The sequence below is a fragment of the Coccidioides immitis genome (assembly GCF_000149335.2).
Source record: "Coccidioides immitis RS genomic scaffold supercont3.3, whole genome shotgun sequence".
Taxonomy (NCBI): Eukaryota; Fungi; Ascomycota; class Eurotiomycetes; order Onygenales; family Onygenaceae; genus Coccidioides; species Coccidioides immitis.
In genome coordinates this window covers 643,072-670,877 of record NW_004504308.1, presented here as the reverse complement: position 1 = coordinate 670,877, position 27,806 = coordinate 643,072, and the positions used below count along the sequence as shown (strand labels likewise).

Sequence of the window (27,806 nt, the reverse complement as noted above, 5' to 3'; positions counted from 1 at the left end):
CCAAGCGGTGAGGGAATGAATTCCAAAGAGTGAAAATGGAACCTCAGAAATCCAAAGAGCATGGTTTATACGGAAGGATTCGTCATATGAATCAAGGAATTATAGAGAGGTAAATGCGAAGTAGGCACAAAAGCAAAAGCAAAGTGAAATCAAGAGTGATGGCTGAACCACACATACTCCTCATACTGTGAAGAGTCATAAAGTCACCTGGATGCCGGAGGTGAGAGGATTTAGTTTCGGTTGAACAGTATGTCCTCAAACGTGACAAGGATGCAACAAAAGCAGTTGGATTACATCAAGACAATGATGTAATGATATCCGGCAACCATGCTCAGCGTGATTTAATAGCATCTCTGGGACAGAGGAAGGTGATTGAACCAAGGGTTGAAGGTGGACAGTCAGTGTCGACATATGGGACACAATTTAATATTGAAAAGGACTTGCCGAGTTTTAGCATTTGATATGAAAGGCCTTGATTCCTCGACAATCGATCGGTGGATTGAATATCGGTACCGCTAATGTGAACAGAGACACACGTTTTAACCTCCGGAGGAACCCTAGGAATCAATAATTTGCCATAGACCTTCTACAATGGCCTAGGTTGTCGACACAAAGGGTTTGAAGGCAATTCTCAAGTATAAAGATGCCCTCCTCGGGACAGACACTGGGCGCCTTGTAAGTTTCCACAGGGTCCTGGTAAACGATGGATGAGATCCTCTCCATATAGATGCCACATATCGGGTGATTCCTGGATGTAAACACGATCCTTTGGAATCCATTCGCTAAAGAGGCAGAGTAAATCACGTATATATTATCCCCGCGAAGCACATCACGTTTTCCGCCAATGCATATTCGAGGGTCTTTTCCCTCGTGCTTTTTGCTCTGGTCCCCGCGTCTGTCGCGTCTGTGCTTGTTGCTGATTCCTTTTTCCTTCCCATACTTGCTTGTTTTCCAAATGGTCGACAAGAAGCCTAGCTTGCTCCACAATCTTTTCGTAGCCCGCCTTCATGACCGGCTCAACCATGCGAATCTCCATCGTTCCCTTCAACGCTTTCTCCGCCCCTGTCACATGGCCCTGGCTATCGCGAATGAGCTTCTTTCCTTCCGTATTATAGCCGCGTTCCTTCAGCACAGCTTCAAAGGCCGTTCTAACGCGTCTCGCGCACCAGGATCGAACGACTGGCTTCAGCGAAGACACGAGGTATCCATCCACCACTGTCCACCACAGTATACCGCGTTCGCGGGTTTGATACATATGGACGACCTTCGGACGAATTGGGTGATCAAAGTCGTTAAGGTAGCGGGCGGCAATGTAAGGAATAAGATTCTCTGGAGAATAGAATATATGGAAGAGACTCACGCCTTTTATTCGTAGGGGCTTCGATGCTCGTTGGAAAAAGGTCGGGAGTTTTGCTCCCCTTGCGGCATTCATCTTGAAAAGGAGGAACCTGGACAATAACGGAAAGGGAACCAAAGAGGCAATGGACTATGTTCAGAACCTCTTCACCGATTTTAGTTAACACAAAGTGGAAGAGCTTGACATTTCTGATGTTGCGGCGGCCAAAACAATCCGTCCGTGGAATTAATTCTTGCGCTGTGGCCATAATCTAGCTGGCCAGGATTCCTACGATAGACCATAAAATGACCGCGATAACTTCTGGCTTTCGAAGCGCCAGAACTAAAGAGTGGAATGTTCAGAATAGAATAAGCGTATTCATTCTGCTTCTATCTTGGTAAACTATTTGTTTGGATACAAAATAGTGTACGCAGTACAACATGGCGAAATTTTCGCTGCCTTCAAGGTCAGCTCTTTCACCCTGGTGTTAGGGCTAGCCCCTCTTCCACTATGCCGTTATTTCCCAGAAGGATTCTTTCTTAAGGTCCTCCACGCTTATAGAGCCAATCCTCATATTGGGAAAACGGAAATCATCAGCCGGGGCCGTTGAGTCGGGCTCATATTTGAGATAATGAATGGTAGTGATACCAGCAGTGTCAAGAAAATCACGGACTCGGCTATAATTCAGTGCCACATGGTGCACCCCATGGCTGTCGTCTGACAGGCAGAACCGACCGTTTCTTGCTATAAATTCCTATAATAAGAGAAGAGAGATTGGGTTAAATAACCGATTCATGCGTAAAATTTTGACATACGTCCTCACCTTGCAGATCTCAGCTTTTGGGTATGGTTCAACCATCCCTTTCCGTAGACTGGCCGAGTTAAGTTCCAGAATGCCACCATATCCAGCAACAAAGTCCAGGTTTCTCAAGATCTTTTCCCAGACATTGGGCCAATGCTTAAAACTCCTATCCGGGCTCTCACTCATCAACCTAATAAGGTCAAAATGTCCAACAACAGGAGGTTTTAATTCCATCAGCATTTTGTATTGGCTATCGAAGTAGTCTCCAAATATCTTCTCATCCGTTCCGCCGGATATCTCCCTAGCGCGGATGTAGAAATCCCTATCGTAATCAATAGGAATGGTGTGAACATGATGAACGGAACCGATAAAGAAGTCGAAGGGGTACTTGTCCAAAGACTGTTTAATCAAGTCCAAGGACGAAGGACGAATCCAGTCACACTCGAACCCAATTGGAAGGTTGATCTGAGACTGGTACTTTTCTCGAAGACGAGTGGCCTCTTTAAAGTAGGCAGCTTCAACTTCCAACATAGTTTCAAGTGTGTTTGTCCCGACCTGGAAATCGATTAGACATTTCGAAATATTCTCGCAAGCTCAAGCGTTGAGATCATGCAAGCGACAAAAGCGACATATACAGGGGCCACACGCACTTCTTCCGGGTAGAGATCCTCAGTATGTCGAGGCATATGCTCTGTAAGGCAGAATATACGCATGTCCTTTTGAATTGCTGCTTGAATTACTTCTTCCAGCAAGTCTTTCGCATGGCCGGGGCAGAACTGCCCGGAATGACTATGGTGAGAAAAAGGCATATTGATGTGTCGTCAATATACCCAGAAGAGACAACCAAATCTTACACTGATATTAAGATCAGTAAGTCGAACAATGTGCAAAGGCAGACAATGTAATGGCCAACCTAGACGATGTTTTAGTTGCTGTCCACCAATGCGAAAGAAACACAAGCGCATCCTATTTAGAACAAACAGCAGGAAGGCTTGTTGAACAGTGATGGCGTGAATGGGCCTGGGAAGACCGCGTATTACCAGCAGGTTCGACTCACCACACAACTTGTCACCGCAAATGAAAACTTGACAAGACTTCCTCCTGAGATTCTGCTATTAGTGGTGATGTTAAGTTCCACAGGCTTGAATCTTGCGATAGAAGCCTATTAATTACCAAAAAAAAACATGCACCTTTAGCTGCTCCTTGTGGTGGGGTTGTTCGTGGTTGAAATAACAGTTGCAGAAACTCAAAATTCTGCGAAGAGGAGAAAAACAGGACTCGGTTAGATCACAGTCAATAATCCATATATAAAGACTTCTACAATTCCAGGTCCATCTTCTTTGCGCCATTATTATAAACAGTTGTATTGACAGCAATGGCCAGTGATCACAACGATCAACACAGCGCTTCTCTACAGGGACCAGGGGCCTCCGTCCGACCCACTAAGAACGACCACGCCGAGCTTATCGGCTCCTGATAAGCTCAAGTCTTGGACTTCCGCTGCCATTCCCTTGATGGGCCTCTTTTAGTGTAATGCGGGCTGAAGAATGCAGATATATCTCCCAAAGTCTCCTGATTGGGCGTAATCATAGTACCGAGGTACCTTTGTCAAGATGTGCATCACATGGCGCTCCTGCATCGCGGAAATCCTGAGGTCCTGTCCAAGGTCCAATGATTACGACGAGCTGTTGCATGTGGAATGTTCGACGGTACAACGGGATGGCCCACGATCAGTAACAAATAAGTCGCAAGACATTCAAGGTCCTACTGTCCCGGAAGAGGGAAAGCTTCAAAACACCAATTCCTATATATCTGCTTTGTAGCGGCATAATGTAGAAATTGAGACAGGAGCGGCGTAATTCTGGCATGGAGTTGGCCAGACATAATGAGCTTGAGGGATTGGCTGCTTTTTGATTCATCACATTCATAGCCCAGGCACCCAGTTTATTACCCGAGAGAGGGCTGGAGTGTCAAAGGCGTGCATGCACACAGCCTCCTCTTGAGCGATGGTGGTCTTAACTTTGATGAAAACAATGCTTTCATCGTCCTGGAGTTTTTTCATTCACTTGGAGACGCCGCGATGACCGTTGCAACAACATACTCTCCATCGTGGGAAATGGACAATTTGCCAATTCGGCCGACTTCTTCCCCGTTCCTTAAATACACCACCTCAGGTCTTCCGTTCCCCTTGGGCTCGTGTCTGACGATAACTTCTTTCCAACTAATGCTTGCAGCGCCGCCGGGTGCTGCCTTCCTTGCCGCTTCCTTAGCAGCAAAGCGACCGGCTAACCATCTCGCTATATCGTTGGCATTCGACGCATTGAGCAACTGTGATGACCGAGGTATCGTCTGGGAAAGGTGTGGTTGATATTGTGGAAATTTAGACAGAAAGTAGGCTTGTTCCTGCTCAGACAAAATGCGCCGTATAAACCGGTTGAAATAGTTGTGGGTGCCAGCGGATGAACGAGTGACCAAGCGAAAGATTCGAGGAATGTGCACTATATCAGTGCCGACATTCAGGCATAAAGGGAACGGAATGGCCTTCATTCGGTAATAGTAAGATAGAAATTCCAGGAAAAACTCGTACAAAAAGTCGAGCTTGTCGAGGCAGCGTGGAGTTACCAGGAGGCGCGTCGAAATCCCTTGAATGATGATATAAGCAGGGGTCTTGGCCAAGACCCCTGGAGATATCGACTTTTCGAAGCGCGACTTTTCTCAAGTCCTCAATAAACAAAGCGGATGAACAACTAGCGAATAAGGTTAGCCACATGGCCACATGCCTCTCTACCTTTGCCTAAGGCACGACCTTCCCTTTTGTGAGGCCTCACTAGTTCGTCCTCCCTGCGCAGTGGAGCGTCCTAAACGGCAGTCCTGTTCCAAGGAGGTGCATGGTGTACGTACGGAGTACTTTTATTATAGTATGAAGTAGCGATTTGTGTGATGCGTTTCCTCCGCATATCACTGGGTCCAGAGTCGTGTGTTTGAACCCGTCAGCAGCCAAAAGAAAGATTCCTTTCTCTTGCTATCTTTTTCTTTCCGCTGGTGCCCTAGTTTTGCTGCTAGGAGAAGCTGTTGCGATTCAATCCTCGTGTTTTCTTCCATTACCGTGGCCACGTTTGAGTTTTCGATCTCTCTAGGCTACAGAATACGCAATCGGATTACCGAAGCTCATAAAAGCTGAGCTGCTCGGACCTGGGAATACTTGATGTCTAACCGCGGAGTATTTCCCTTCATATTAGATTCTCTTCTATATACGAAGTCACATCATACACACGTAATGCGGAGGTGTGCTTCTGTAGCAGCTTTGTCCCAGCCTGCACATCTGCTTCACTTTCTTACTTTCAATATTCGATATGCAACTTGACGAGAGTTCTCGGCACTTTCATGAATTTTGAAAGGAGCTATGGCTCTTGAGCTATGATGGTATTCAATCACATAATATATCTATATACATTCTCCTTATAAGTGATAGATTGGCACCACTCCACACAATCCGAATTGACTCGCTCTTCGGCCCGAGTGCGGTTCCCAAACTTAGTATGACACCCGCTCGGTAATCGGCATCTCTCCGCGGCCATCTGGTGCTGCTGTTTTCGTCGCCGACGCGGGGAAGGAATTCAATAGAGACATCCTTATAAATGTCAAGAATCCTGTCGCTAGTTCAGTTGTAATGTTTCTTCTTTTGAAAGTATCCATTTCCTGTTCGGTTCAAGCATCCTCACCATAAATAGTTCCCGAAAGCTTGTCGCTAGGGTCCGAAAGGATATTTTGTACGGAAGACACAATTTCACAATGCGCTCGATAACTTGTCAAGGTACTCCGTCTGAGGTACATCAGTCCTAGTGGCTTTTCCCCCAAAAACCCATAGCTCATGAAGACTCGGACTAGATCGGCCTGCAACATGGCCAACAAGCCAAGTCCGAAATCCAGGGCAGTATAGAGTTCTACAATGATCTCTTTAAAAAGAAATGCTCTATGGATTGGCAGGGGGTGTGTCGAACGGCAGCAAAATTCATCCCGTTGCTAGAAGCTTCGTTTCCGGAGTATTTACAAGAGATAAAAGGTGAGAAGGGAGAAACCTCCTTTCCAAGGTCTTTCTCGTGCTACAAAGTCCTAATAAACTTCAATAGGTATTGCACAGGGGGCTGATGTGGATATGGAAACCATCCTCGCTCTTAATGTCCGAACAGAGCTAGCATACGGAATGTTCAGTGACGGATGCACGGCGTTCTCTTGGAAATCGAAGACAGAAAGCTTTCTAGGCCAAAACTGGGATGTAAGCTCGCCCTTTTTCTCAACGACGCGTCGCAAAAAGTGTACGAAGACAGGAACTAATGTCCGCAAAAGTGGGATAAAGCGCAATCCCCGAACCTGGTCTCGATGCATATCCGCCCTTCTCAACCTTCCAAGCCTTCAATCCACATGATCACCGAGGCTGGAATCATTGGCAAAATTGGCTTAAACTCCTGCGGTGTAGGCGTCACACTAAATGCCATCAAATGCGCCGGAGTCGATTTCAATAAGATTCCATGTCACCTCGCCCTCCGCACGGTGCTCAACAGCAGCTCGCGTGCTGAGGCCGTTGAGAAACTTGAGAAGCTTGGCGTGGCGTCTGCATGCCATATTCTCGTCGCAGATCACACAGGTGGAACTGGACTAGAATGCTCAGCCTACGACATTGTACGGCTGAACATGGGCGATGAAGGAGAACCATGCCCTGGCGTTATCACCCATTCCAATCATTTTGTGCGTGAGCACAATAACGTCAATCCAATATTATATTTAGCGGACAGTGAGCCTCGATTGCGTCGGGTTAGAGAATTGACAGGCGCGGCCGGGTCGCGGCCAGGGTTTGACGCCATGAATAGGATTTTGGAGGACGAGAAGGGTTACCCAACCGGAATCTGTCGTGCACCCACAGAAAATAGCCAAATGGCGTCTCTTTTCAGTATAATCATGGATTTGAAGGGGAAAACAGCAGCGGTTAAAATCGGGAGGCCAGTTAGTCCGACCGGAAGCCTGGAGTTGCGACCATAAGAAGCGACAATTCATTTTCTTTTGTTAGTGTTTCCCCGGTTTCGTTGATATAACCCAAACTCCAAATTCGAGACGCCCAGATGATGATCTTGTTGCCAGTTTTCTTGTGTGGTCTTGTCTTTGTATATCTATGTCATATACCCTGGACTTTAGTTAGCAAATGCTCTGCGATAAAGCTTGGATATTGACCCTAACATGCATCTACATATGCAGGAAGAGGTATTCGCAACGCCCTTAAAGACGTAAAGTGGATTTGCTGCATTAGGGTATTCACAGTAAAAGCTCTGAGGTCTCTTGCAAAGAAGGTCCGCTCTCCTTAGTTTGTGTAGTGGTAAGTCGTACTCCATCCCACCCTTTTTGAAAAGCAGATAATTACCCAAAACAGTGTCATAACGAATCTATCATGCCATTTGGTGTCTATATTTCGAAATAATATCTGTACATATGAGGCACCTTCGGTTTAACCCTTGGCGAGACCCGGGCACACAAAGTTCCGCGGCATTTCTTCCCAAACGGCGGTATCAAGAGCATATCAAAGAGCTGGGGCTGCAAGCGTATACATTTTCGGGGTTGACGGTCACAAAAGTTCGATGATTACGCTTTCGCCTTCTTTTCCTCGGCTTCAACGTTTTTCAAGAATTCTCTGATGATAGAGAAGAAACAAAAGTTAGGCGCGGACAGTAATATGGGGTGGGGAGGTCCAATCGTTTTAACGAGGGAGGAGTAAACGCGTTCCGGCAACATACTGGATAAACTGCTCCTCATCCTTACTGCTAGCCTTGATTGGAGGGCCCTGTTCCTTCTTTTTGGAAGATGAAGGCATTGCGAGCCAAGCGCCGGCGAATGTTGTACCAAGAGTGGCCATTGCGAGCTGTTAATAAGTCATCAGCGGAATTTCTTAATCGTAACATCATCGACATATAGAATATATCTCCAGTGAAACAGCCGAATGGTATAGCACGGCCGTATGGGTCCGGGAATCGCAAGGGCACACATACAACGTGGGAGCCGACTTTGCGGCCGGCAACTTGATAGTAGACCACCATTGTGAGAAGGACTGGTAAGAAAGAAGGTTAAAAGCAGGGCAGAAGAAGGTCAAGGACCGAATTGATGTTCTGTCCGGTAGCAAATGCAGCTCACAATCCGTCGAGGAGTTCGCGTTGGATCGGTCCAGCGATAAACTGCGGTTTCCCAAAGACGTCGACGATTTGTGATAATCACGTGATACTACGATGTTTACATCAGCTGTGTCGAGGACCCGCTAGTCTATTTCAGGTTAGATCAGAGCAGAAAAACCGAAAATTGCCGATTGACCAATAGAAAGCAGCAAATTAGGTTGATTATATAATGCGGGGTGCCGGGTTGCTATGATTGGCTGAGCACCTTCGGCGCTGCGTGTGCTCCGTCGTCGCCTGTCCGCCATTTCTCCCGAAGCCCCAAGCCCGTGATGGAGCTCCAAGGGAGGCCCGGAATGAAACATTTACCCAGTGGGCTCTTCTGTGCCGTAGAGGAGGGCGGAGGCTTATGGCGATGGATACACGCGGATAAAGTAATAAAAGTTGTGCCCTCCATCAATGCGGGCGATGGTAGCTTTTTTCGTCCTCGAGCCTCCCCCTCGGATAGCTGGGTGGGCTGATGTCAACGGCCCGAAGAATAACAAGGAATCCTCTGAAGTAACGGAGGTCTAAGATCCAACAACAGTCGCGTGCTTCCTCACTTCGTCTCCCATCCACTACGTTTTGGTCTCACTAATTGTTTCTGACGTCTCTTCTCCCTTCGTCTATTACCCCAACGTCTGCGGAATTGATCGTTTCACCCTCCAGACTTGCTGAGCCATCCCTCACCATGTTTTGGGATCGCAAGAAGGACGAACAGGTTGACGACACTGTTGGGCGGCCCTCGCGGCGGCGCAAGTTGAATCCAGAATTGCAGAAGCTTATCAACCAAGAAGAAGAATTCCTCGATCAGCTTTATGACGGCCGGTATGGACAAGCTGTGATCTAAGCTCCCTCGCCGAGGCATGGCTCTTGCGCGCTTGCCTTGTAACGTCCTGTGGTTTTGAAAAGGGCATATCTGATCAGTCTCCGCCTGGCAGCTCTGCAGATTCCATCGAGACTCCTTATCGTTACGCTGCGTACGCCACACGCATCAAGACCCTTCTCCTTTCGGCACACCGTTATGTCGCCTACACATCCGACATCGGTGAATCCTTTCGGCCTGTAGCACACCCCTGGCTTGTACGAACTGCCTACGGTGTATCTTGGGCCTATATCTTTGGAGATGTTGCGAACGAAGGATACAAGGCGTATATGCGGAACCAACGTATCCTCATCCCCAAAGACGAGGCATACCGTTCCGCCGTCGCGACTCCCACTAGCCAAGACGTAGACTCACATGTCATTGCCAAGGAGGGTTTGCGGCAGCACGAAGCTTTAGTAAAGTACGGCAAAGTCACCTCCGATCCTCATTCAATTTCTTGGAATGATCCTGAGGAGGATACGTTGACGCCATGGCCGACGAAGAGGATTCCATTGAGTGAAGATTACAGATCGATTATGGCCGAAAGAGCGGTGTTTCAAGGCCTTGCTAGTATGGGCTTGCCGGCGTTTACCATCCATTCGGTTGTGAGATATTCTGGAAACGCGTTGAAGGGTGTAAAATCCGCGTTCTTGAGGACATGGGCTCCCATTGGGGTATGTTCAACCTCCCAATTACTTTGTGGATAGGTTTTAACTCTTGTGTTGCTAATAGCTCGGCTTATCCATCGTTCCCTTTCTACCATATGTCTTCGATAAGCCAGTTGAAGAAGCGGTCTCTTGGTCTTTCCGCAAAGCTTTCCTAGCCATCGGAGGCCCTGACGCAGTTCCCAAAAGTGAAATTGAAGATAGCTCTGTTTCCAGGGCCATTGAGACCTTTGAAGAGAGACGGCATCGCCGACGAGAAGAGCGAGAACGGAGACGTGCTGAAAGACAGGCTCTTCTCGAAAATACGAAAGAAGAATAAACTAGCCGAGTTTCTAAAGAACCCAAAAAGCACCTCTGAAAGTCAGTTTTTACTTTGTAACTAGCATTTTCTTTCCTTTTTTGTTGTGCACAGGCTAGGTGATCCTCACTTTTCCCTTTATTACATCATGGAGTCTTTGTTTATGGAGGACAAGTATTTTATATGCATCTTTGTCATGCCACTTTGTGGTATTTTGCTATGACTCTAAACCCTGCTCTTTTCTGAATACATGTACTAGTATATATAGCCTACATATCCAAGCGAGTGGAATTTACCGTTCTTGTGCGAATATGATGAAAGGTGTTGAAAACGGCATGTTCATGAACACATTGTATTCCTGGGTAGCTTATTCCGCCAATTTCCTGATGGTGTGCTAGATTTCTCCTATAATCATGCATTCAACTTACTGCCTTTAATGATAAATATCACAACTCCTATAACACTTTTTAAAAGCATTTAAACCAACATAAAAACATTATGCTACCTCGGGTTGTGCTCTTTCTCTTCTCAAACTACTGCCGCACCCTCAAAAATACAGGTTAATTCTATACAACTATCAGCTACAGTGCCTCACTCGATAGGGACCACAGAAGTCCATCGATAAGTACTAATGTCTCTCAGGCCCGATCGATCCCCAAACGAGGAAACCACAGAAGAGCAGGCCCTTATTAAGCCTGATGATGATACAAAGCCGGGGATCAAATTTAAGATCCGCGAAATTGAGACCGACATCGCTAAGCAGCAAGCACTATTGACTCAGATCCGCAAAAAACTTTCACATTCGGAGTCTAATATCGCTATGGAAATGGAGCGTCTTGAGCGAATGAGCGAGGGTGTTCGTCAAGCAACAGAGGATTTTGTAGCTATGCGACTGAGGTGCAGTGCATTTCGTGAAAGGCTTGGGTTGAGGGCGAGAACCAACCCAGAATTAGACAACAAGGGGGACAATAGAGGATCTTAGGAGGAATGATTATGGGGCCCTGAAGATCCAAAGGCAGGATAATAAGGTACAGAACACAGTGAAAGTAGGGACAAAATTGTTTTGGATGTATTCTATATTTATTCCGAGGTTCCAGAATTGCAAGCAAAAAAACTGCGAAGTGTGACTTGTGACACCCATGACTACATACAAAACTGACAACGCACAAGAGTAACATCTTTAGGCATGTTGATTCTTTGGAACTGTATGTTTTTCTTTTAACTCTTGTATTCATAAAACATCCACTCGACTCTGTGCAAATGTGTAAACACCAGAACAAACAATGAAATTGTATATAGATGATCCTCTTCTTTTGTTTCAAACTGAAAAACAGATAGGGTATCAAAGATCTTCAAAGCTCTCTAATGATAATTCACTCAGAAATGATTTTCGGCGCAAATCGCGGTCGAGGCTCGCGTCGACTTTTGAACGGCAACAAGGACGAAACTATCAGCGCAAAGAACATCGCAAAGTTCGGAAGTAGAGGCAGGTCTGATCAAAATACGACATGGCTCGTCAAATCGTAATCGTAGGGCATCGAAAATGTCGGCCCTTTGATTATAATGTGCTTTTTTCAGATGCAGTTGCTTCGAGTGAATGCATAAGGTTCGCCCGGAGTTTGGTGTTGACGACACCGCCGACACCATAAGCTGGCAGGATACGCCCTATTCTTGCAACACAGCTAGGAAACCAGTCCCGCTTCACACGTGCCCACCTATCAGCGGCAGGCAGCCCTCCAGAAGGCTGGCGATTATATAAATCCAATCCCAGAAGGTGGAGTGGGGTGCTGAATATTTGGACGGTGGCAGGGATCGTAAATTGGGCTAAGGATGTCTTTGATGATGGTGTTGAGGCGAGGAAGTTAGGAATATGCGGGGAGATCAGCTGCGGGACGTTGAAGGAAGCGAATATCGTTAGACTGTCACGAAGACCGAACAAGCCGAGGGAGATTTTTGGGATTTTCGGCGCTGCTGCCATTTTTTTCATTGATTGGCACGCCATCTGAGCGCCCCTAGATGCTGTGGCTGATGATTGGGGTGAACCTTGAGTCTGCTGGCCTTGAGCTCCAAATAGCTTTGCAAATCGTGAATCCTTATATACGCAGATCGACATATTCACGAGTGCAGTTGAAAGGAATTTTGTAGGGCCAGCTGATACGTGACTAAATTCCTTATCGTTCGTGGTTGAAACAACAGTGTCAATGACATTGGCTGTCAGATAGGTGCAAGAATAGAGCGTGTAAATGAGTAGAAACGGCGTTGAGATGATGAAGTGGTGTGGACGGGTTATCATTCCTCGAAGAGAGGACGTCAAGCTCTCTCGAATAGCAAGACCCTTGGCGGCTTTCTCTATTATGGCACTATAGGTTCAAAAGATAGCAAAATGTCAGAAATGGTCCGATCGAGTAGCTTAGTTGGGATAAAAGTATGAGCAATACATACCGATCTATGATCGTAACAACGGGGCATATCAGAGCTGCAGCAGTCGTAGCACTGGCGGCATCTAAAGCTAATCTCATACCCAAGCTATTGGTATTCCATTTCTTTGCTGTCGAGGCCAGTGATTCTGGCACGACATGGCGGTGAGGTACATGGACCGGTGGTGGATGGACGTGAGGCTCAAGATAGCTCGAGCTGTTGTGTTTGATCACCATGTCTTTCGTTGGATGGGTAGAATCGACTGACACTCGGTCATCTTGCGACATTACCAATAGTTAACGAACGAAAGCTGGAAGAAGCGAAAGTCGGTGTGGATGGCCTGTCCAAGAGTATGCACAGAACAATTCACCACGAACAGTGAAGGTAGGGGGAAGAAAGAACGGAGTTGGTTATCATTAATAATATAGACAAGAGACGCTGCAGCAGTCGGATACATATAATATATATGCTCCGCAATGAATATCAAATCAACATCTAAGGAAAAATGAACGACAATTGCTTCGAAATTCTCCGACTCAACTCTTTTGACGGTGAGGCCAAATTCGAAACTGACATCATCCAGTTAAATTTTGCGGCTAAATTCAACTACCCACACGATTAGTCATGCGTGGCCTATGCAAACCAACAAACAACCACGTGCCCCAAATCTCTGCCGAAATCGGACCGGTGGCCTGCTTGGCAAGTACGCTGCGGATCATACCTGATATATTCCGACTCCCGCACAATTGGAAGGTTCCCGCTGCCCAGGCACTAGGGGCCGTTGGGAGCCCTCCCGTGCTCTGGTGGTGGTCTCTCTTTTCTTCTCCGCGCTCATCACCTCATGATTGTGTAGGTGGTGACCTCTTCCCGCACGGTGCTGTTGCAACAGCGTCTTGCTACTACCCTGATGCAAGATGGCTGCAGGAGAATTTAAAATTCGTTCGTGGCGGGGTTAGATACACGATGTTTCGCTCCATGTTCTTTCAGCTCCTCCGCATGGGAGTACAGAGACAGGCATCAGGCCTTAGTTCTCACCTGGCGTCTGACACTTGAACGTCTCATTGTACTAGCCTTATGTTATGATAACGAGTCCTTCGTTTCCCTTCGTACGGCTATTACCATTTCGACCCTCGATCTAAGCAAATGGGAATTCAATGTAGCCTTCTACTCATTGTTGGAGACTAAACTCGCGAGTGACCCCACCAAGTCCCTCTGAGCTTGCTACAACCAGAATGTACATCCAAGGATTTCTGCGAAGTATCCACTACCCCATGGCACTGGCCGTTTTGATTCCTCCTGCAAGATGCCGCGGCAAATTCGCTGGCAGGTTTGGGAACCCAAAGTTGCTGGAACGATCTTCAGAATCTGGGAAGTTAATGGCCAAACTCTCGGCTGAATGCTTGTCTGAATACCCCGTACGAAAGCAGAGCCAAAATCGCGCTTGGTAACACCTCCCCAGTTCTGATTGGTGATGGACCCAGTGATCTACACTCACACCCAGCGTCACCGGGATTGTATCTCCTAGGTTGGCGGAGAAGTTCTGGGGTAATTCAACTAAAGCACAGCTTGATTTGCTTTGTCTCCCAAATGATAGCCTCCGTGCTTTTTCGGCCAGATATTGGGGAGTCTGTTAAGGGTCGACCGTCCTTGCGTAGGAAACCCGGCTGTTGCTTTTTGCCGAAATATTTATACAGCCGCAGCTCCCAATTCCCAAGGTAGCCTGTTATTATTCTTGCAGGCCTTCTGTCAAATCTCAGCTGTATCTCTATCAGCAATGGCTTCACCCTCCAATTTGTCCCCCGAATTGAAGGGGGACGATCATCAGATAGAAAGCCCACCAAATGAAAAGTGCCATAACAGCCTGACAACGGTGACGGACGAACCCAAGATCGAAGACGTTGAGGGGATCCGGAGAACCGTGGAATCTTACACCCCCGAGGAAGCAAAGCGAATCCTTCGAAAGGTTGACTATCGATTGGTTCCACTGCTGGCAGTGCTCTATCTCCTGGCTTTCATTGATAGAGGGAACAGTGAGTATATGACACTGATGATGCCACATATTTTTCAATGAGGTTACCCAAGAAGTTACCAATTTCTGCTAGCTTTGTTGTCGGCTTTATAATAAGATGCTTACTTCCTTCCAGTTGCCAATGCTAAGATTGCGGGGATGGAGAAGGATCTCAACCTTCATGGCTCGCAATATAACATTGCTTTGACCCTGTTTTTTGTGCCTTACGGTCTCTTCGAAGTTCCGAGCAATATCGTCCTTAAGATGCTACGACCTTCTGTGTGGATTTCAATTATGATGTTTTCATGGGGAACTGTGATGACGTTCGAATCCCTATCTCCTTGCGGTCATTTAAAGAAGCTAATATTAGGTCTAGTTTAATGGGTGTCATATCCAACTACAAAGGTCTCCTTGCAACGCGCTGGTTCCTGGGAGTTACTGAAGTGCGTACATTGCCTCTGGATCCGCCTTCCCAATTCTATTCTATCTAACCCGAGAACACGTATAGTCGGGGTTCTTCCCAGCGGCAACATATTTGTTGACGATCTGGTACAAGCGCTATGAGGTTCAACAGCGAATGGCAGTTTTCTATGCTGCAGCATCACTTTCCGGTGCGTTTTCAGGACTTCTAGCGTTTGCTATCGAGAAAATGAATGGAGTCGGTAACTACGCTGGTTGGCGATGGTTAGTACTAACTTAACCCGATAATACGTATTGGATTTGGGAGCTGAGGGATTTTTTGCAATAGGATTTTTATCATTGAGGGTCTTCTTCCTGTGGTTCTTGCAGCAGTTGTGTGGAAAATCCTTCCGGATAGTCCAGAGCAGGCCCGATTCTTGACAAAGGCCGAAAGAGAGTTTATTGTTAACCGGCTCGCTCTTGAAACCGGCTCCGGACATGGAAAGGTTACAAACTCTGACAAGATACAACTCCATCACATTGTTGCTGCGTTTAAGGAATGGAAAATTTGGGGTGCCATCATTCTCTTCTGGGCCAATACTATTGGTGTTTATGGGTTAGTATTCTAGGCCCTACATCAACAGATATATACGCTAACGTTATATAAACGACACCAGTTTCACGGCAACTGTTCCTACGGTGATCGCTGACCTGGGCTACACAGCAGCACATGCGCAGCTTCTCACTATTCCTATCTATGTGGTCGCTATGATAGTCACCCTGGTATTTGCGTTTGTCTCAGATCGCTACCAACAGCGGACTCCATTCATCATTGCTGGCTACGTTATTGCCGTCTTGGGTTTTACCTCCCAGCTTGCCATACCGCATCCTGAGTATCCCGGACTGACATACGGCATGCTCTTCCTCGTTGCTGCTGGACTTTATGCGCCTTTCATTTCCATTGTCTGTCTAATTGGTAATAATCTCGCCCCTTCTTCAAAGCGCGCTGTTGGAATGGCGTTGCTAATCTCCATCGGAAACTGGGGCGGCATCGCTGGGTCGAATATCTACCGGGAGAATGAGAAACCAAAATATCCAACTGGTTTTGGAGTGTCTCTTGCCATGGCAGTCATTGCAATTATTACAGCATTCGTACTAAGGGTAGCGTATCGGAGAGTTAATAGGCAGCGTGATCTGTTGTTGGAACAAGAAGGAGAAGAAGCAATCAGGGCACGGTATACCGATCAAGAATTGTTGGATATGGGTGATATGAGCCCGTTCTTTAGATATACACTGTGACAACTATGTGCCACTTGGCATATTTGTCTCCTTTGGCAAGAGACATCCTACATATATGGATGACGAAACAAGTAAATGATATTAATCACATCTGCATGTTTGAAACGATATAGAAATCGAACTAATCCAATATATGTTGAGTTTTAAAAGACAAAAAGGGAGCTTTCAAGTTTCGAACGAACACCTCCCGAGCCTCATGTTCAGCAGGCTATACTTAGTAGGTCATGTTTTCAAATAACGATGCCATATCTGTTAGTTAATCACCCCGAGCCAGAATTCGGTCGTCGAGACTAGGAAGTTAACTAGCCCAGATCCAACCACTAGCTTATTTCCTTACCCTACCCCGAGCATCAACCTAGTAAAGGGCAATGATTGTTTTCTGTGTACGGAATCTAATACGGAAAAGGTTGTGGTCCCTGTCATATCATGAATTCCTATATGTATAACTAGAACCTTACAAAGTTGGGTTCCTAGCATGGCCTACATAGATATGGAATAGTTCTATTTGCATCACCTTTTCCTTTTATAAGTGAGGTATTGAGATTTTGAAGCAGAAGTTGATTCTCTTTTTGAAAAAAATGGCCAACACACATCATAAACGCCTTGTCGCCTGTAGAATCAAAGACACCAAAAGTATCACATCATCATAGATCCGAGCCGGTTATAAAAGCCAACAGCATGGAAACAATAATTAGACAACAAAATTATCATGCTGTGCCAATTGTATTTTGGGCCTCAGAAGCTGCGGCTTCAGGCTGGTTTACAGACTGAAAACCATCAACGGTAACGCTAACAGCACCTGCTTGAACAAGCTATATATATGAACACAGGTTAGCTGGAGTCACGATAACAATAATAGAAGCTTTGAAACCAGGCAGGGATGTGCCACTCACTGCTCTTCTAAGGTCATCAATCAAGTCATCCACATCCTCAATACCCACACACAATCGAATCAGGTCCTCAGGCATTGCCCTCTCCTGTCTTGTTTTTGCATCTATACTTGCATGGCTCATGCGGCATGGCATACTGATTAAGCTGTTCACACATCCAAAGCTGACACTGATTGCCCACAGTTTGGCGCTTTCCACAATCCGTTCGCTCATCGCGACGTCTCCTGTCTCAAATGAAAGAACAGCGCCAGCCCCTCGGGCCATGGATCTGTGTAAATCATATTGTGGATGTGACTTGAGACCAGGGTATCTCACGCGGAAGCCATGTGATTCTAGGAATTCTGCGATCTGTTGGGCGTTGGACTGTTGCTGTTCCATCCGAACCTTCAGGGTTTTCACTCCGCGAAGTAGCAACCAAGAATCAAATGGCGATAACCCACATCCGGATGCATTGATAGGGAAGTAGAGTTTCTCTCCGAGTGATAAGTTGTTTACAGCGATCACACCAGCCATCAAGTCGTGGTGTCCTGAAAGGTACTTTGTACCACTCTCGTAAACGATATCGGCTCCAAGATCTAGCGGATTGAGGAGTAAAGGAGAAAGCATGGTATTATCAACCGCAACCAAGGCGTTAGGGTTCGCTTCGTGTGTCATGGTAGCAATTCGGGCAATATCAACAATCTTAATGAGAGGGTTCGTCGGTGTTTCGAGTAAAACCATAGCTGTATTTGGACCAAGTACTTCTCCCACTTTTTCCGGTGTCGTCGTATCAACGTGATGCACTATGATTCCGCCGTGGGTCGACAAATACTTCAATAGACGGTGTGTGCCTCCATATAAGTCGTCACCTGTGATGACCTCGTCTCCAGGTTTGAGTAAGCGGGTGATAACATCCAATGCTGCCATCCCTGACGAAACCACAAGCGCTCGCTGAGCAGACATGATCTTCGCCAAGTGCCGCTCGAGGTGCGTTCTGGTAGGGTTCCCCGACCGCGTGTAGTCATATTCACCGCCGCCACCACCAGAGTTCTGCTTAAAGGTCGCGCTCTACCAAGTACAGAAACAAATCAGTCCTCTGTCCGCAAAATAATACGGGGTTCGTCTCACCTGATATATCGGCATGCTGCTTGCTTTGTACTGATCATTTCCCTCTGTGTAAACTAGCTCCGTCGCAAGCGCGTACCGCCTTCCCGTCCGTGGGCTTGATGGTGCAGGAGACGGAGGAAGATTATGCCCAGCCAAATCGACTTTTGAAAATGCTTTTCGTACAGCACTCACATTCTCCGCAGGAGAATTACCACTGTTGGCGCCGGAGAATGCTTCGGAATCGGACATGGCTAACCTCACCGAGCGGAGCCTGTGGTGTGTAGCTCAGCAGAGAGAGTAATGATTGATGATAACTTAGATACGTCGTTAGTGTCGCAATGTAACTCTCCAAAAGGCTTTGGATAGTCAATTGTAACAATCAACTATATATTAAACAGTCATATGGGATATCTAGCGGTAAAAAAGAGCGAAATGAGTAACAGACAGTTTTCCGGCGGAGTTACATGGGACAGCGGAGTGCTGATCTGCTGCTAAGAAATCGCGTCATCGCAGTTGTATGGATTAGGTAATACGGAAAAGTTTCTTCTCCAGCCCTTACAGGGACGGACAGATTCCAACACTTTAGCATAGAGCTTTCAAGGAATGGGGACTTCCTCGAAGCCTCCAGACGAGGCAAGATTAGTAGGAATAGCAAGCAATTAAAATTCGGAACAGATCTAATGAATCCTAGGTCCCGCAGCAGCAAAGTTCCCATCCGCTCTTGAAAACGCCAGTATATTAGGTACAAAACTAGATGCCAGGCCGGTCATATATGCATCCAAACCATATGCCAAATTCGAACGTGGAGATATATGTATCTATGCAAGTAGCAATTTAGTCAGGTCCATCTGCGACCGGAACGATCCTAGCTTCGGCCTCGACATTATCAGGCTCTGAGTCCGTAACCCATTCCTTCTCGGACTGCAGCTTGTGAGATGCTCTTTGTATGGCTTCAGAATAGGGGTTTGTGGGCCTAACACCACCTGCTTTTTTGAAGAAGTCGTCTGTCCTCAAACCTCGAACTTCATCAGGGTTCATGGAATTGATCAATGCGCCTGCATCGCGTTTGCTCCGGATGAGTTCCCGGACCGGTACCATGGCCGCATCGCGGCAGGCTTCTTTTATATCACTCCCTGACATGCCAGCCATGGCTTGGACGAGTAGGTCCACATCAAAATTTTCTCTCTCAATTTTTGTGTCCTTCAAAACCAACCCCAATATTCGTCGTCTCTGAGCGGCCGCGGGAAGGGTAACAGGGAACTTTTTGGGCATTCGTCGAAGGATGGCTTCGTCGATGTCTTGAATTCTATTTGTTGCTCCAAGAATCATAACGCGTTGTGGCTGGCCCATGGCATTTGCTGAAGTCAGCCCATCCCAATGTGTCATGAACTCAGCCTTCACCATGCCGCTGGCCTCGTGCTCGCCACTCCGTCTCGTTCCTAGTACGGCATCGATCTCATCGATAAACACGATACTCGGCTCCAGCTTTCTCGCGAGGGAGAACACGGCATTAACCAGTTTGTTTGAATCTCCGTACCATTTCTCTGTCAATGTCGATATGTGCAAGTTGATGAAACAAGCTCCACTTTCATGCGCGAGTGCTTTTGCCAGCATCGTCTTGCCACATCCCGGAGGGCCGTACAGGAGAACACCGGACGGGGCACTTAAAAGAGAGGACGACGATCGATAGAGATGGGGCATCGTCAACGGGTATATCACCGACTCTTTCAGCTCTTCAATGATATCGTCCAGGCCCCCAATGTCATTGAAGGAAACAGGGATATCCTCCGGGGCCACAACATCCATAGCAATGGCCTGTTCATACTGGGTGAGAACGAGGTCCTGCTTTTTCTGCTTTTGAGACCTCTTCTGGCGGCTTGATGAACTATCATCCGAATCATCACCACGGTCTAACCTTCGAAGTATTGCGGCGGATTTCCTCTTAGCGTCTTCATGTTTCTGGCTCTCGGGATCGAATTCTAGTCGCGACAGGAGAAATCGAACAACGAAATACGTTGAAAGGGACTGGGAAATGGATCAGAATAAATCTGAAGACAGAAACGCAACATAACTGAGGAATCCCATACTGTACCAGCTATGAGAATAAGTTCTTGAATTATTTGCTGCCATCTTCTTACGTTCCCGGAAGCCATGACCAATCGCCGGACACGGAGGGGTAAGGGGAATAAAACGGTAGAGGAACAGGGGGCGGAGGATGGTTTAAGAAACAACCGTCCGTAAGAGCACAGCGGAACTGCAGGAGTCGAGTTTTCCGAGTTTTAAAAAGTCCCTCGATTCCGAGACTGTTGCTTGGGTTGGAACGCTCACAAGCTTCGATCTCGGCTTGTGACGACGAGTTTAGCCGTGGCTTGTCGAGCCTAAATAGAGTGTGGCTGAAGCTGGCGCAACCAGACTTGTCACGTGCTGCGTCGGCCAGGCGCGTCCCGTTTATTTTGGCAGGGAAAGGAGCGCTCAAGACTCGACAAAAGGGTTCGCTCCAAGCGGTTGAACAAGATACAAGCGCCATTGCTGTGCGCCAGTTTTACAACCAAATTTGCCTAGCTCAGTGCATCCAGCTATTATTATTGCGATATGCCGAAACGGAAAGCTACGTCAAACCTATCTGGAATCGTTGGCGGGGGGATCGACGATGATGGGCTTTTGAGTGCTGCCGACCAGCACGATGTTGCTTCTCCGCCGGCGAAGCGCATGAGGGGTCGGCCCAAGTCAACTGCGACTCAAGCGACGAAGACGAAGACAACTACAAGAAAAGCGCGTTCCACCGTCGTCGTGGGACCGAAGCGACGCGGAGCGAACGGCGCGACGGCAGCAAAGCAGAGAAAAGCAAATGAAGTGCAGATAGCCAATGCAGAAGCTGCACATACTTTAGAAGAAGACGAAGAGGCTAGTGATGATGCACATCAGTTGTCAGAGGATGAACTTGACTCTCCGGAAACCACGGCGACAGTGCCTCCAAAGCAGGAAATCAAGGCAGCGGGACGACGTGGGAGGAGGAAAGAACCGGAGAAGGAAGTTGTGAAGGATGGTGAATTTGAATATACTCCTACGGGCACACGAGGGAATAAGCCCGCGCCAAAATCGAGACGGACGGGAAAGCGGACGGCCCTGGTGGCACGAACCCCTTCCGCAGAACCAGAAACAGAAGAGCAGCCTATTGGTGAGCACGGCCAAGAGGAGGATTCGTTTGACATTGACGAAGCGGCTGTTGCAGAAGCCGAAGAGAGCGATTCCTCCCTTCCACTTCCATCTCCGCTGAAAAGATTCTTAAAGGGAATTCCAGAACCAGCACCCGCCGCAACGCCCTCCAAAGGACGGAGAACGGGGAGTAATTTAGATATAGGAAATGAATCCAACGAAGCCATGTTAAAGCGGAAGCTGACCGATGTTTCTAAAAAGTTGGAGAGCATGGAAGCAAGATACCGCAGTTTAAGACAAGTAGGCATCGTTGAAGCTAGCGCCAATGTCGAAAAGCTACGACAGCAATGTGAAAGCATGACTGCAGGTAAAGATTTGCTGATTTAATTCGATTTTATCCTGGAGGCTAATAGCTAGCAGCTTCGAATGCCCTTATTACATCACTGAAAGATGAACTCGCTACACAAACGGAATTAGCCCAACAATCGCAAACCTTCCGAGCTCGACTCTCTGAACGAGATGATGAAGTTTCTGAACTCAAGTCCAGGGTTGGGAGCATGTCCTCTGATCTGAGTAAGGCTCAAAATGAAATCAAAGCCTTACAAGCTAAACTCATGGCTGCTCGAAATGCGGCCGCGAATGAACAGCCGAGGGTTCCTGGCAGCACGGGTAAAGGAGGCCGAGCTGCTATGGCTGCCAATGCCGAATCGGCACAAGCACTTCAGATCGCTCAGCTAAAAGAAGACCTCTACAGCGATCTGACAGGTCTGATCATCCGTGATGTAAAGGCAAGGGACGGAGATTATATGTACGACTGCATCCAAACTGGACTCAATGGGAGTAAGTGGCACTTCATATGCAAAGCCAGTGCACGTATCATGCTAATTTCTTTCGATGTAGCTCTACATTTCAAATTGGTCGTTGCCGATGATTCTGCTAACAAAATTACGACTGATCTTGAAGCAGCAGAATTCCAATACATGCCTCTCTTGGACGATAATCGTGACCGAGACCTCTTGGAAATCTTGCCTGAATATCTTGCAGTGGACATCACCTTCTCGAGGCAACATGCTTCAAAGTTCTACAGTAGGGTCGTGGATACCCTCACTAAAAGACGGATAGATGACAGCTAGGCCCTCATGAAAATGTAATTATCTTTGATATGCGATTTTTGGCAGGATATATCTCTGGAGAAGTATTACTTTTGGAACTCTAAACCTTAACCCCTTGGATTTGCTAAATGAAATTGGTCCGATCAGATAAAGCTCCAACATTAGAGGATGTTCGAAATGTTCAATACAACTTTCTTTTTTGACCTAAGGACTTACTTTTTTTTCATGAACTACATTTCTAGCAATCAAGGAATGAGGAAGGGCAGCTGGCCTAAAAAGTGAGACGTGGAGCGCACCACTAGGGACAAAGCCATCACTGCAAACCTAAAAGCATTTCTCAAAACTTTTCTCGCAGCACACTCCTCTCCGGACCTCGAGCCGAATTTTATCATAGAAATCTACACCAAGAGAAAGTCCTGACTAAGTGTCCGCCATTTTTGACCGGAGAAATACCAGGATATGCTCCTCCGTTATCAAAACCGAACTGGATTCGCTCGTTTACTGGTCGTTGAGATTTGATCACTCTTCCACCCTCCTGTCTCTATTCCGAGATGTCCAGGTGACAACATTCTGCATAGGCCCCAGGGAGCCGGCGTTGTACGGAGTAGTCCGTAATACCTTGATAAACGAGACCTCTGAGGTACTCTGCCAAGGACATAAGTAACTAACTAATTACTACGCAGGCCACGCAGAAGCTGTCTCTAAATAGCTGCATTGCGACAGCGTAGGGTCGTGGTCTGCTATTTCAAAGCCTAATCGAGAGCTGGAATGGCTGCCATATATATATGTATGTATGTATGTATCTATCCTTCCTCAAATTGTGCTCAAAAGACCATGAACTAGTAGCTTTAATGTACTCCGTACTGGTAGCTTTAATGTCGAGAGTTGGTTGTTCGTAACCAAGGTCCTCAGCCGCAACCAAAGAGGGAGCCGTGCCAAGCCTCTCCTGCAACTTAAAAACGACGAAGCTTCGTGTTGAGCAGCCGCACGCCATCTCCCGTTCCAGGGACGAAAGGGTTAACAGCCGGACGGGCGCCACTTAAATAGCCATTTCCCATCTCTTCTCGTTCGGACTTTGTCTTACGGGTCATTGAGACCGCGTTCGCTCATTTTACCCTCACACAATGCCATCGTGATACCCTGATTGACGCAGCTACTTCGTTTCTCCGTGCCTTCGTTAACCATGGCCCGCCTTGGTCGTGTCGGGTTTTTGGCCCTGGCTATAATTTTCCATTTGATTTACACCTACTCGATCTTCGATATCTATTTTGTCAGCCCAATCGTGAGTGGAATGCGACCTTGTGGCGTGGAGCGCGAACCCGGAGCCAAAGCACCCGCGAAGCGATTGTTCCTGTTTGTCGGAGACGGTCTCCGTGCTGACAAGGCTTTCCAATCCTTTCCCGACCCGTCTCCGCCTCCAGACGCATGCCCCGATGCTTCCAGCTGCGATGGAGAATATCTCAAACCGAGGCCACTTGCTCCGTTCATCCGTTCGCGCGTCCTCCACCACGGTACATTCGGCGTGTCTCACACCCGCGTTCCTACGGAGTCGAGACCGGGACATGTTGCACTCATCGCAGGGTTGTACGAAGACGTTTCGGCGGTTACAACAGGTTGGAAATTGAATCCAGTCAACTTCGATAGTGTCTTCAATCGCAGTAGGCATACCTGGAGCTGGGGGAGCCCGGATATCCTTCCTATGTTTAAGGAGGGTGCCGTTCCTGGAAGAATCGATGCGGAAACATACGGTGAGGAGGCCGAGGATTTCACCCAGGATGCAACAAAGCTGGATATATGGGTGTTTGATAAAGTGAAAGCGCTGTTCTCAAGGGCAAAAGAGGATCCGGAGCTGAATGCAAGGTTGAGAGACGATAAGCTAGTCTTTTTCCTGCATCTCTTGGGTCTGGACACGTCCGGTCATGCTTATCGACCATACTCAAGGGAATATCTACACAACATAAAAGTTGTCGATCAAGGAGTCCGTGAAATTACTGAATTAGTTGAGAATTTCTACGGTGATGATGAAACTGCCTTCGTTTTCACCGCTGATCACGGTATGAGTGACTGGGGTAGCCATGGTGATGGCCACCCAGATAACACCCGTACGCCACTTGTTGTCTGGGGCTCCGGGGTCGCTAAACCAAAAATTTCCCATTGGGGAGTTGCTCCCGGTCACGAAGACGGTTTCTCATCGGACTGGAACCTGGACCATGTTCATCGGCATGACGTTGCTCAGGCCGATGTTGCTGCCCTCATGGCTTATTTGGCTGGGCTCGACTTTCCTGCCAATTCCGTGGGCAAGCTTCCACTTGATTATATCGATGCGACTTTAAAGGAGAAGGCGAATGCTGCTTTGGCCAACGCTCAAGGAGTCCTTGAAATATACCACGTGAAGGAGGAGCACAAGAGGTCTTCTACACTACGGTACAAGCCATATGGGCCATTTGCCAGCCCCGACAGTTCGCCAGATTCCCAGGTATCCGCAATCCAAAAGCTAATTTCTAAGCAAAAATACGAGGAAGCAATCAGTCACTCATCAAGACTATTAGAGGAGGCACTGGACGGATTGCGCTACCTCCAGACGTACGACTGGCTCTTCCTGCGAACCATTGTTACCGCGGGCTATCTTGGATGGATTGCTTATGCTTTAACCACCGTTATAGACCTCCATGTTTTACACCAAACTTCTCAATCTGTCCGGACTACCTTCACCACGATATTTTTTTCTTCCGTCCTGGTTGGTCTATACTCCGTATTATGGGTTCAGAAGTCCTCCTGGCGTTATTATGCATATGCCATATTCCCAGTATTTTTCTGGGAAGAAGTTGTTGCAAGGCGAGACGCGCTTAAAGCCGGACGACAGATCCTCTTAGGCCATATTCGAACATTTTCGGGTTATTTCTCGTTCTTACTCCAGTTAATGATATATATTGGAGTATTAGAGGCTCTTGTTCAATCTTATTTTCACCGAGAGATCTACACTGCCTGTTATCTAATTGCTTGTTTTTGGCCGGCCTTTTACGGATTCGACTTCCTCTCTCGCAACAAAGTCGTTGTCTCTACTTGGGTTATTGGGTGTGGTTTATTGAGTGTTTTCACTCTTCTCCCAGTGATCAAAATTGAAAGCTCGAATACAATGTGAGTGACCCAACGATATTAACTCGACTGGGTCCTAACAAATATGCAGCACCCTTGGAGGCGCACTTATGTTTGCCACGGGCCTTCTCTACCTCGCATTTGAGGAGAGCATCACCCTTCAATCGAAACAGGCCGCAAAAGGCTCCCTTCGCAAGGGATCACGCATTGTTATGGGAATTCAAGTATGTCACCGGCATCCCCTGTAGGCGTATTACGTTGTGCTTATCTGGCTAACGAATTTCTAGGTCGGCCTGATTCTACTCGCCATTATTGTTACAAGGTCAAGTATTGCATCAATACAAGCTAAGAAGGGTTTACCATTTGGCAATCAAATTGTTGGATGGATCATTATGGGTATGCAGTAACTCAAGTTTACGGACCCTCTACTCACCTTCAATTGCTAACTCTTTATAGTTTCTTCGCTTTTGCTCCCCTTCGTGCACAAACTCTATCCAAATAGCCATTATCTTCATCGCCTTATCATACTCTTCCTTGCATTCTCACCGACGTTTATCATCCTCACCATCTCCTACGAAGGACTCTTCTATTTTACATTCTGTGTATCGCTTCTCACATGGGTGAGACTTGAACACAGCATATACCTACATACGTCGAGCTACCATACGACCTCCAAAACACCTACCGATCAGGGAATCACGAACGGGAGGACAGAGAGCCTTCGGGTTTCACTCTCTACCGCAATCCAAAATCGCAGGCACCGCAGCCTAACCGTCTCCGATGCCCGCATCGCCCTCTTTTTCCTTTTCCTCCTACAGTCCGCATTTTTCAGCACTGGAAACATCGCTTCTATCTCCTCATTCTCTCTTGAGAGCGTTTGTCGCCTCATCCCTATCTTCAATCCCTTCTCCCAGGGCGCCCTCCTCATTCTCAAGATCCTCATCCCATTCGCCGTGATCAGCGCGAATCTCGGCATTCTCAATCACCGCCTAGGCGTCGCTCCGTCCGCCTTATTCATGATCGTTATGTCAATTAGCGACGTGATGACCTTGAACTTCTTTTATATGGTTCGAGACGAAGGGAGCTGGCTTGATATCGGAACAACCATCAGCCACTTTTGTATTGCGAGCGGGATGTCCGTCTTTGTGGCAGGGTTAGAATTCCTAAGTGAGGTCTTCATTTCGGGAATCGAGTTTCGAAGCGATGATCGCGTATCCTCTGGCAAACTGGGCGAGCCAAACGTTTCGGTCGAGACAAATGGGAAGTTACACGAGCCAGCCAGAGGATCTTCGTCAAAACCCAACATCCCGGGGAAGCATGGCTTTGTCGAAAATGGACTCGTATCTTCCACCGACCGTACGGCAAAAGTGGTCAATTAAAACTTTATAATCTTTTTTCTCTATTGTCTTGTTTAATTTTTATATGCGGGCACCTGATCAGGTTCCTTGGGAAATTGTAATTTTGGTGTTAAAATATCTGTCTCCATATAGAGTTTGGGCAAAGACCTATAGAATGTCGCATTTGACGCATATCTCTAAACAATTTCATATGAAAGGTGTACGTTGAAAAGGTTGTAAAGTATTACATCTATGATAGCATTTGGAATGCTAGGGGGGAAAGGAAGTCATTGGAAATACAAATTCATTGTGGCACATTGTCGGTACAATTAAGGCATGTTTGAACCACAAGGGTACAAGCAACCATTGCTGATGACAGGCTTGAGAACATCTCTTAGAACAATTATACATAACAGATTTCGTAGTTCAATCTAATCTAGACAGCAGCCATTACAGATAAACTCGGTAATACAGTCAAGAAGAGTAGGAAGCGTCCAACAATAGCAATAATACTCTGATGCCAGGAAAGAGACATATATGAGCTCATACAAACCAGTACGATTTGTGTCCACAACCCGTGCCTGTAGAAGACTTAGGGCTACGATTTGCAGATGGTATGAAATAAGTGCACCGCAATTCCAATCCAGCGTCGTCTTGCTGTATGCCCAGTTGTGTCTGCGCATGTCTCACCAACTGCGTAGCCTCAGCCTTACTAGACAATCTAGGTCATTAAGCTCATCCTCCTGAACACATTCTTCTATATTTTGAAGAATAATGTCAACATATACCCCAGCTGTAGAGATATCAAAGATATGAACAATGGCAAAATTGTATAGCAAGAAGCCAGG

General features: G+C 47.1%; 14 protein-coding genes across 14 annotated transcripts; 7 read left to right on the top strand and 7 right to left on the bottom strand.

Moving 5' to 3' along the window:
• Positions 1-66: 66 nt before the first annotated feature.
• CIMG_08675 (uncharacterized protein) lies at positions 67-1,498 on the bottom strand. The gene has a single exon (XM_001241511.2). The coding sequence runs from the start codon at positions 1,430-1,432 to the stop codon at positions 830-832; it is 603 nt and encodes a 200-aa protein (XP_001241512.1). The 5' UTR covers positions 1,433-1,498; the 3' UTR covers positions 67-829.
• A 346-nt stretch (positions 1,499-1,844) lies between these two features.
• CIMG_08676 (HisJ family histidinol phosphate phosphatase) lies at positions 1,845-2,947 on the bottom strand (the record flags this gene model as incomplete). Its single annotated transcript, XM_001241512.2, has 3 exons — positions 1,845-2,090; positions 2,160-2,693; positions 2,789-2,947. 3 exons carry the CDS (start codon positions 2,945-2,947, stop codon positions 1,845-1,847), a joined length of 939 nt encoding a protein of 312 aa, XP_001241513.2.
• Positions 2,948-4,196: 1,249 nt separating this feature from the next.
• CIMG_08677 (phosphopantetheine-protein transferase) lies at positions 4,197-5,028 on the bottom strand (the record flags this gene model as incomplete). Its single annotated transcript, XM_001241513.2, has 3 exons — positions 4,197-4,679; positions 4,726-4,885; positions 4,967-5,028. The coding sequence occupies 3 exons, from the start codon at positions 5,026-5,028 to the stop codon at positions 4,197-4,199; spliced, it is 705 nt and encodes a 234-aa protein (XP_001241514.2).
• Positions 5,029-5,930: 902 nt separating this feature from the next.
• On the top strand, positions 5,931-7,356 carry CIMG_08678 (acyl-coenzyme A:Isopenicillin N acyltransferase; the record flags this gene model as incomplete). Its single annotated transcript, XM_001241514.2, has 4 exons — positions 5,931-5,966; positions 6,027-6,201; positions 6,269-6,414; positions 6,486-7,356. The coding sequence occupies 4 exons, from the start codon at positions 5,931-5,933 to the stop codon at positions 7,173-7,175; spliced, it is 1,047 nt and encodes a 348-aa protein (XP_001241515.2). The 3' UTR covers positions 7,176-7,356.
• A 203-nt stretch (positions 7,357-7,559) lies between these two features.
• CIMG_12208 (uncharacterized protein) lies at positions 7,560-8,324 on the bottom strand. Its single transcript, XM_012358595.1, has 3 exons — positions 8,174-8,324; positions 7,922-8,046; positions 7,560-7,818 (listed from the first exon to the last, which is right to left on the bottom strand). The coding sequence occupies exons 1-3, from the start codon at positions 8,219-8,221 to the stop codon at positions 7,770-7,772; spliced, it is 222 nt and encodes a 73-aa protein (XP_012214018.1). The 5' UTR covers positions 8,222-8,324; the 3' UTR covers positions 7,560-7,769.
• A 389-nt stretch (positions 8,325-8,713) lies between these two features.
• CIMG_08679 (uncharacterized protein) lies at positions 8,714-10,453 on the top strand. Its single transcript, XM_001241515.2, has 3 exons — positions 8,714-9,157; positions 9,271-9,868; positions 9,927-10,453. Exons 1-3 carry the CDS (start codon positions 9,021-9,023, stop codon positions 10,176-10,178), a joined length of 987 nt encoding a protein of 328 aa, XP_001241516.1. The 5' UTR covers positions 8,714-9,020; the 3' UTR covers positions 10,179-10,453.
• A 335-nt stretch (positions 10,454-10,788) lies between these two features.
• Positions 10,789-11,139, top strand: CIMG_13179 (uncharacterized protein; the record flags this gene model as incomplete). The annotated part of the gene is made up of 1 exon (XM_004444929.1): positions 10,789-11,139. One exon carries the CDS (start codon positions 10,789-10,791, stop codon positions 11,137-11,139), a length of 351 nt encoding a protein of 116 aa, XP_004444986.1.
• A 79-nt stretch (positions 11,140-11,218) lies between these two features.
• Positions 11,219-13,076, bottom strand: CIMG_08680 (uncharacterized protein). Its single transcript, XM_001241516.2, has 2 exons — positions 12,600-13,076; positions 11,219-12,517 (listed from the first exon to the last, which is right to left on the bottom strand). Exons 1-2 carry the CDS (start codon positions 12,860-12,862, stop codon positions 11,716-11,718), a joined length of 1,065 nt encoding a protein of 354 aa, XP_001241517.1. The 5' UTR covers positions 12,863-13,076; the 3' UTR covers positions 11,219-11,715.
• A 4-nt stretch (positions 13,077-13,080) lies between these two features.
• On the top strand, positions 13,081-13,628 carry CIMG_13178 (uncharacterized protein; the record flags this gene model as incomplete). The annotated part of the gene is made up of 2 exons (XM_004444928.1): positions 13,081-13,126; positions 13,198-13,628. 2 exons carry the CDS (start codon positions 13,081-13,083, stop codon positions 13,626-13,628), a joined length of 477 nt encoding a protein of 158 aa, XP_004444985.1.
• A 26-nt stretch (positions 13,629-13,654) lies between these two features.
• Positions 13,655-16,438, top strand: CIMG_08681 (uncharacterized protein). Its single transcript, XM_012358520.1, has 6 exons — positions 13,655-14,605; positions 14,720-14,906; positions 14,960-15,026; positions 15,092-15,267; positions 15,332-15,598; positions 15,660-16,438. The coding sequence occupies exons 1-6, from the start codon at positions 14,350-14,352 to the stop codon at positions 16,279-16,281; spliced, it is 1,575 nt and encodes a 524-aa protein (XP_012213943.1). The 5' UTR covers positions 13,655-14,349; the 3' UTR covers positions 16,282-16,438.
• A 360-nt stretch (positions 16,439-16,798) lies between these two features.
• On the bottom strand, positions 16,799-18,690 carry CIMG_08682 (cystathionine beta-lyase). Its single transcript, XM_001241518.2, has 3 exons — positions 18,279-18,690; positions 17,175-18,218; positions 16,799-17,093 (listed from the first exon to the last, which is right to left on the bottom strand). The coding sequence occupies exons 1-3, from the start codon at positions 18,504-18,506 to the stop codon at positions 16,989-16,991; spliced, it is 1,377 nt and encodes a 458-aa protein (XP_001241519.1). The 5' UTR covers positions 18,507-18,690; the 3' UTR covers positions 16,799-16,988.
• Positions 18,691-18,896: 206 nt separating this feature from the next.
• Positions 18,897-20,593, bottom strand: CIMG_08683 (ATPase family AAA domain-containing protein 1). Its single transcript, XM_001241519.2, has 2 exons — positions 20,345-20,593; positions 18,897-20,282 (listed from the first exon to the last, which is right to left on the bottom strand). Exons 1-2 carry the CDS (start codon positions 20,408-20,410, stop codon positions 19,092-19,094), a joined length of 1,257 nt encoding a protein of 418 aa, XP_001241520.2. The 5' UTR covers positions 20,411-20,593; the 3' UTR covers positions 18,897-19,091.
• Positions 20,594-20,759: 166 nt separating this feature from the next.
• On the top strand, positions 20,760-22,546 carry CIMG_08684 (uncharacterized protein; the record flags this gene model as incomplete). Its single annotated transcript, XM_001241520.2, has 3 exons — positions 20,760-21,780; positions 21,834-22,253; positions 22,314-22,546. The coding sequence occupies exons 1-3, from the start codon at positions 20,850-20,852 to the stop codon at positions 22,544-22,546; spliced, it is 1,584 nt and encodes a 527-aa protein (XP_001241521.1). The 5' UTR covers positions 20,760-20,849.
• Positions 22,547-23,537: 991 nt separating this feature from the next.
• CIMG_08685 (GPI ethanolamine phosphate transferase 1) lies at positions 23,538-27,275 on the top strand. Its single transcript, XM_001241521.2, has 4 exons — positions 23,538-25,663; positions 25,713-25,845; positions 25,909-26,017; positions 26,078-27,275. Exons 1-4 carry the CDS (start codon positions 23,709-23,711, stop codon positions 26,998-27,000), a joined length of 3,120 nt encoding a protein of 1,039 aa, XP_001241522.1. The 5' UTR covers positions 23,538-23,708; the 3' UTR covers positions 27,001-27,275.
• Positions 27,276-27,806: the final 531 nt, after the last annotated feature.

Excerpts from the sequence above, each read along its gene's own strand:
- CIMG_08682 (XM_001241518.2), bottom strand. The coding sequence starts at position 18,506 with ATGTCCGATTCCGAAGCATTCTCCGGCGCCAACAGTGGTAATTCTCCT. Across the intron at positions 18,219-18,278 it reads GCAGCATGCCGATATATCAG|AGCGCGACCTTTAAGCAGAA; the intron begins GTGAGACGAACC and ends TGTACTTGGTAG. Across the intron at positions 17,094-17,174 it reads TTGATGACCTTAGAAGAGCA|CTTGTTCAAGCAGGTGCTGT; the intron begins GTGAGTGGCACA and ends TCATATATATAG.
- CIMG_12208 (XM_012358595.1), bottom strand. The coding sequence starts at position 8,221 with ATGGTGGTCTACTATCAAGTTGCCGGCCGCAAAGTCGGCTCCCACGTT. Across the intron at positions 8,047-8,173 it reads GCAAAGTCGGCTCCCACGTT|CTCGCAATGGCCACTCTTGG; the intron begins GTATGTGTGCCC and ends ACTTATTAACAG. Across the intron at positions 7,819-7,921 it reads GATGAGGAGCAGTTTATCCA|AGAATTCTTGAAAAACGTTG; the intron begins GTATGTTGCCGG and ends CTCTATCATCAG.
- CIMG_08680 (XM_001241516.2), bottom strand. The coding sequence starts at position 12,862 with ATGTCGCAAGATGACCGAGTGTCAGTCGATTCTACCCATCCAACGAAA. Across the intron at positions 12,518-12,599 it reads GTTGTTACGATCATAGATCG|TGCCATAATAGAGAAAGCCG; the intron begins GTATGTATTGCT and ends TTGAACCTATAG.
- CIMG_08683 (XM_001241519.2), bottom strand. The coding sequence starts at position 20,410 with ATGGCTTCCGGGAACGTAAGAAGATGGCAGCAAATAATTCAAGAACTT. Across the intron at positions 20,283-20,344 it reads TTATTCTCATAGCTGGTACA|TCCCTTTCAACGTATTTCGT; the intron begins GTATGGGATTCC and ends TCCATTTCCCAG.
- CIMG_08685 (XM_001241521.2), top strand. The coding sequence starts at position 23,709 with ATGGCCCGCCTTGGTCGTGTCGGGTTTTTGGCCCTGGCTATAATTTTC. Across the intron at positions 25,846-25,908 it reads GCATTGTTATGGGAATTCAA|GTCGGCCTGATTCTACTCGC; the intron begins GTATGTCACCGG and ends ACGAATTTCTAG. Across the intron at positions 26,018-26,077 it reads TGTTGGATGGATCATTATGG|TTTCTTCGCTTTTGCTCCCC; the intron begins GTATGCAGTAAC and ends AACTCTTTATAG.
- CIMG_08675 (XM_001241511.2), bottom strand. The coding sequence starts at position 1,432 with ATGAATGCCGCAAGGGGAGCAAAACTCCCGACCTTTTTCCAACGAGCA.
- CIMG_08681 (XM_012358520.1), top strand. The coding sequence starts at position 14,350 with ATGGCTTCACCCTCCAATTTGTCCCCCGAATTGAAGGGGGACGATCAT. Across the intron at positions 14,606-14,719 it reads TTTCATTGATAGAGGGAACA|TTGCCAATGCTAAGATTGCG; the intron begins GTGAGTATATGA and ends ACTTCCTTCCAG. Across the intron at positions 15,027-15,091 it reads GGTTCCTGGGAGTTACTGAA|TCGGGGTTCTTCCCAGCGGC; the intron begins GTGCGTACATTG and ends GAACACGTATAG.
- CIMG_08679 (XM_001241515.2), top strand. The coding sequence starts at position 9,021 with ATGTTTTGGGATCGCAAGAAGGACGAACAGGTTGACGACACTGTTGGG. Across the intron at positions 9,158-9,270 it reads GATCAGCTTTATGACGGCCG|CTCTGCAGATTCCATCGAGA; the intron begins GTATGGACAAGC and ends TCCGCCTGGCAG. Across the intron at positions 9,869-9,926 it reads GGACATGGGCTCCCATTGGG|CTCGGCTTATCCATCGTTCC; the intron begins GTATGTTCAACC and ends TGTTGCTAATAG.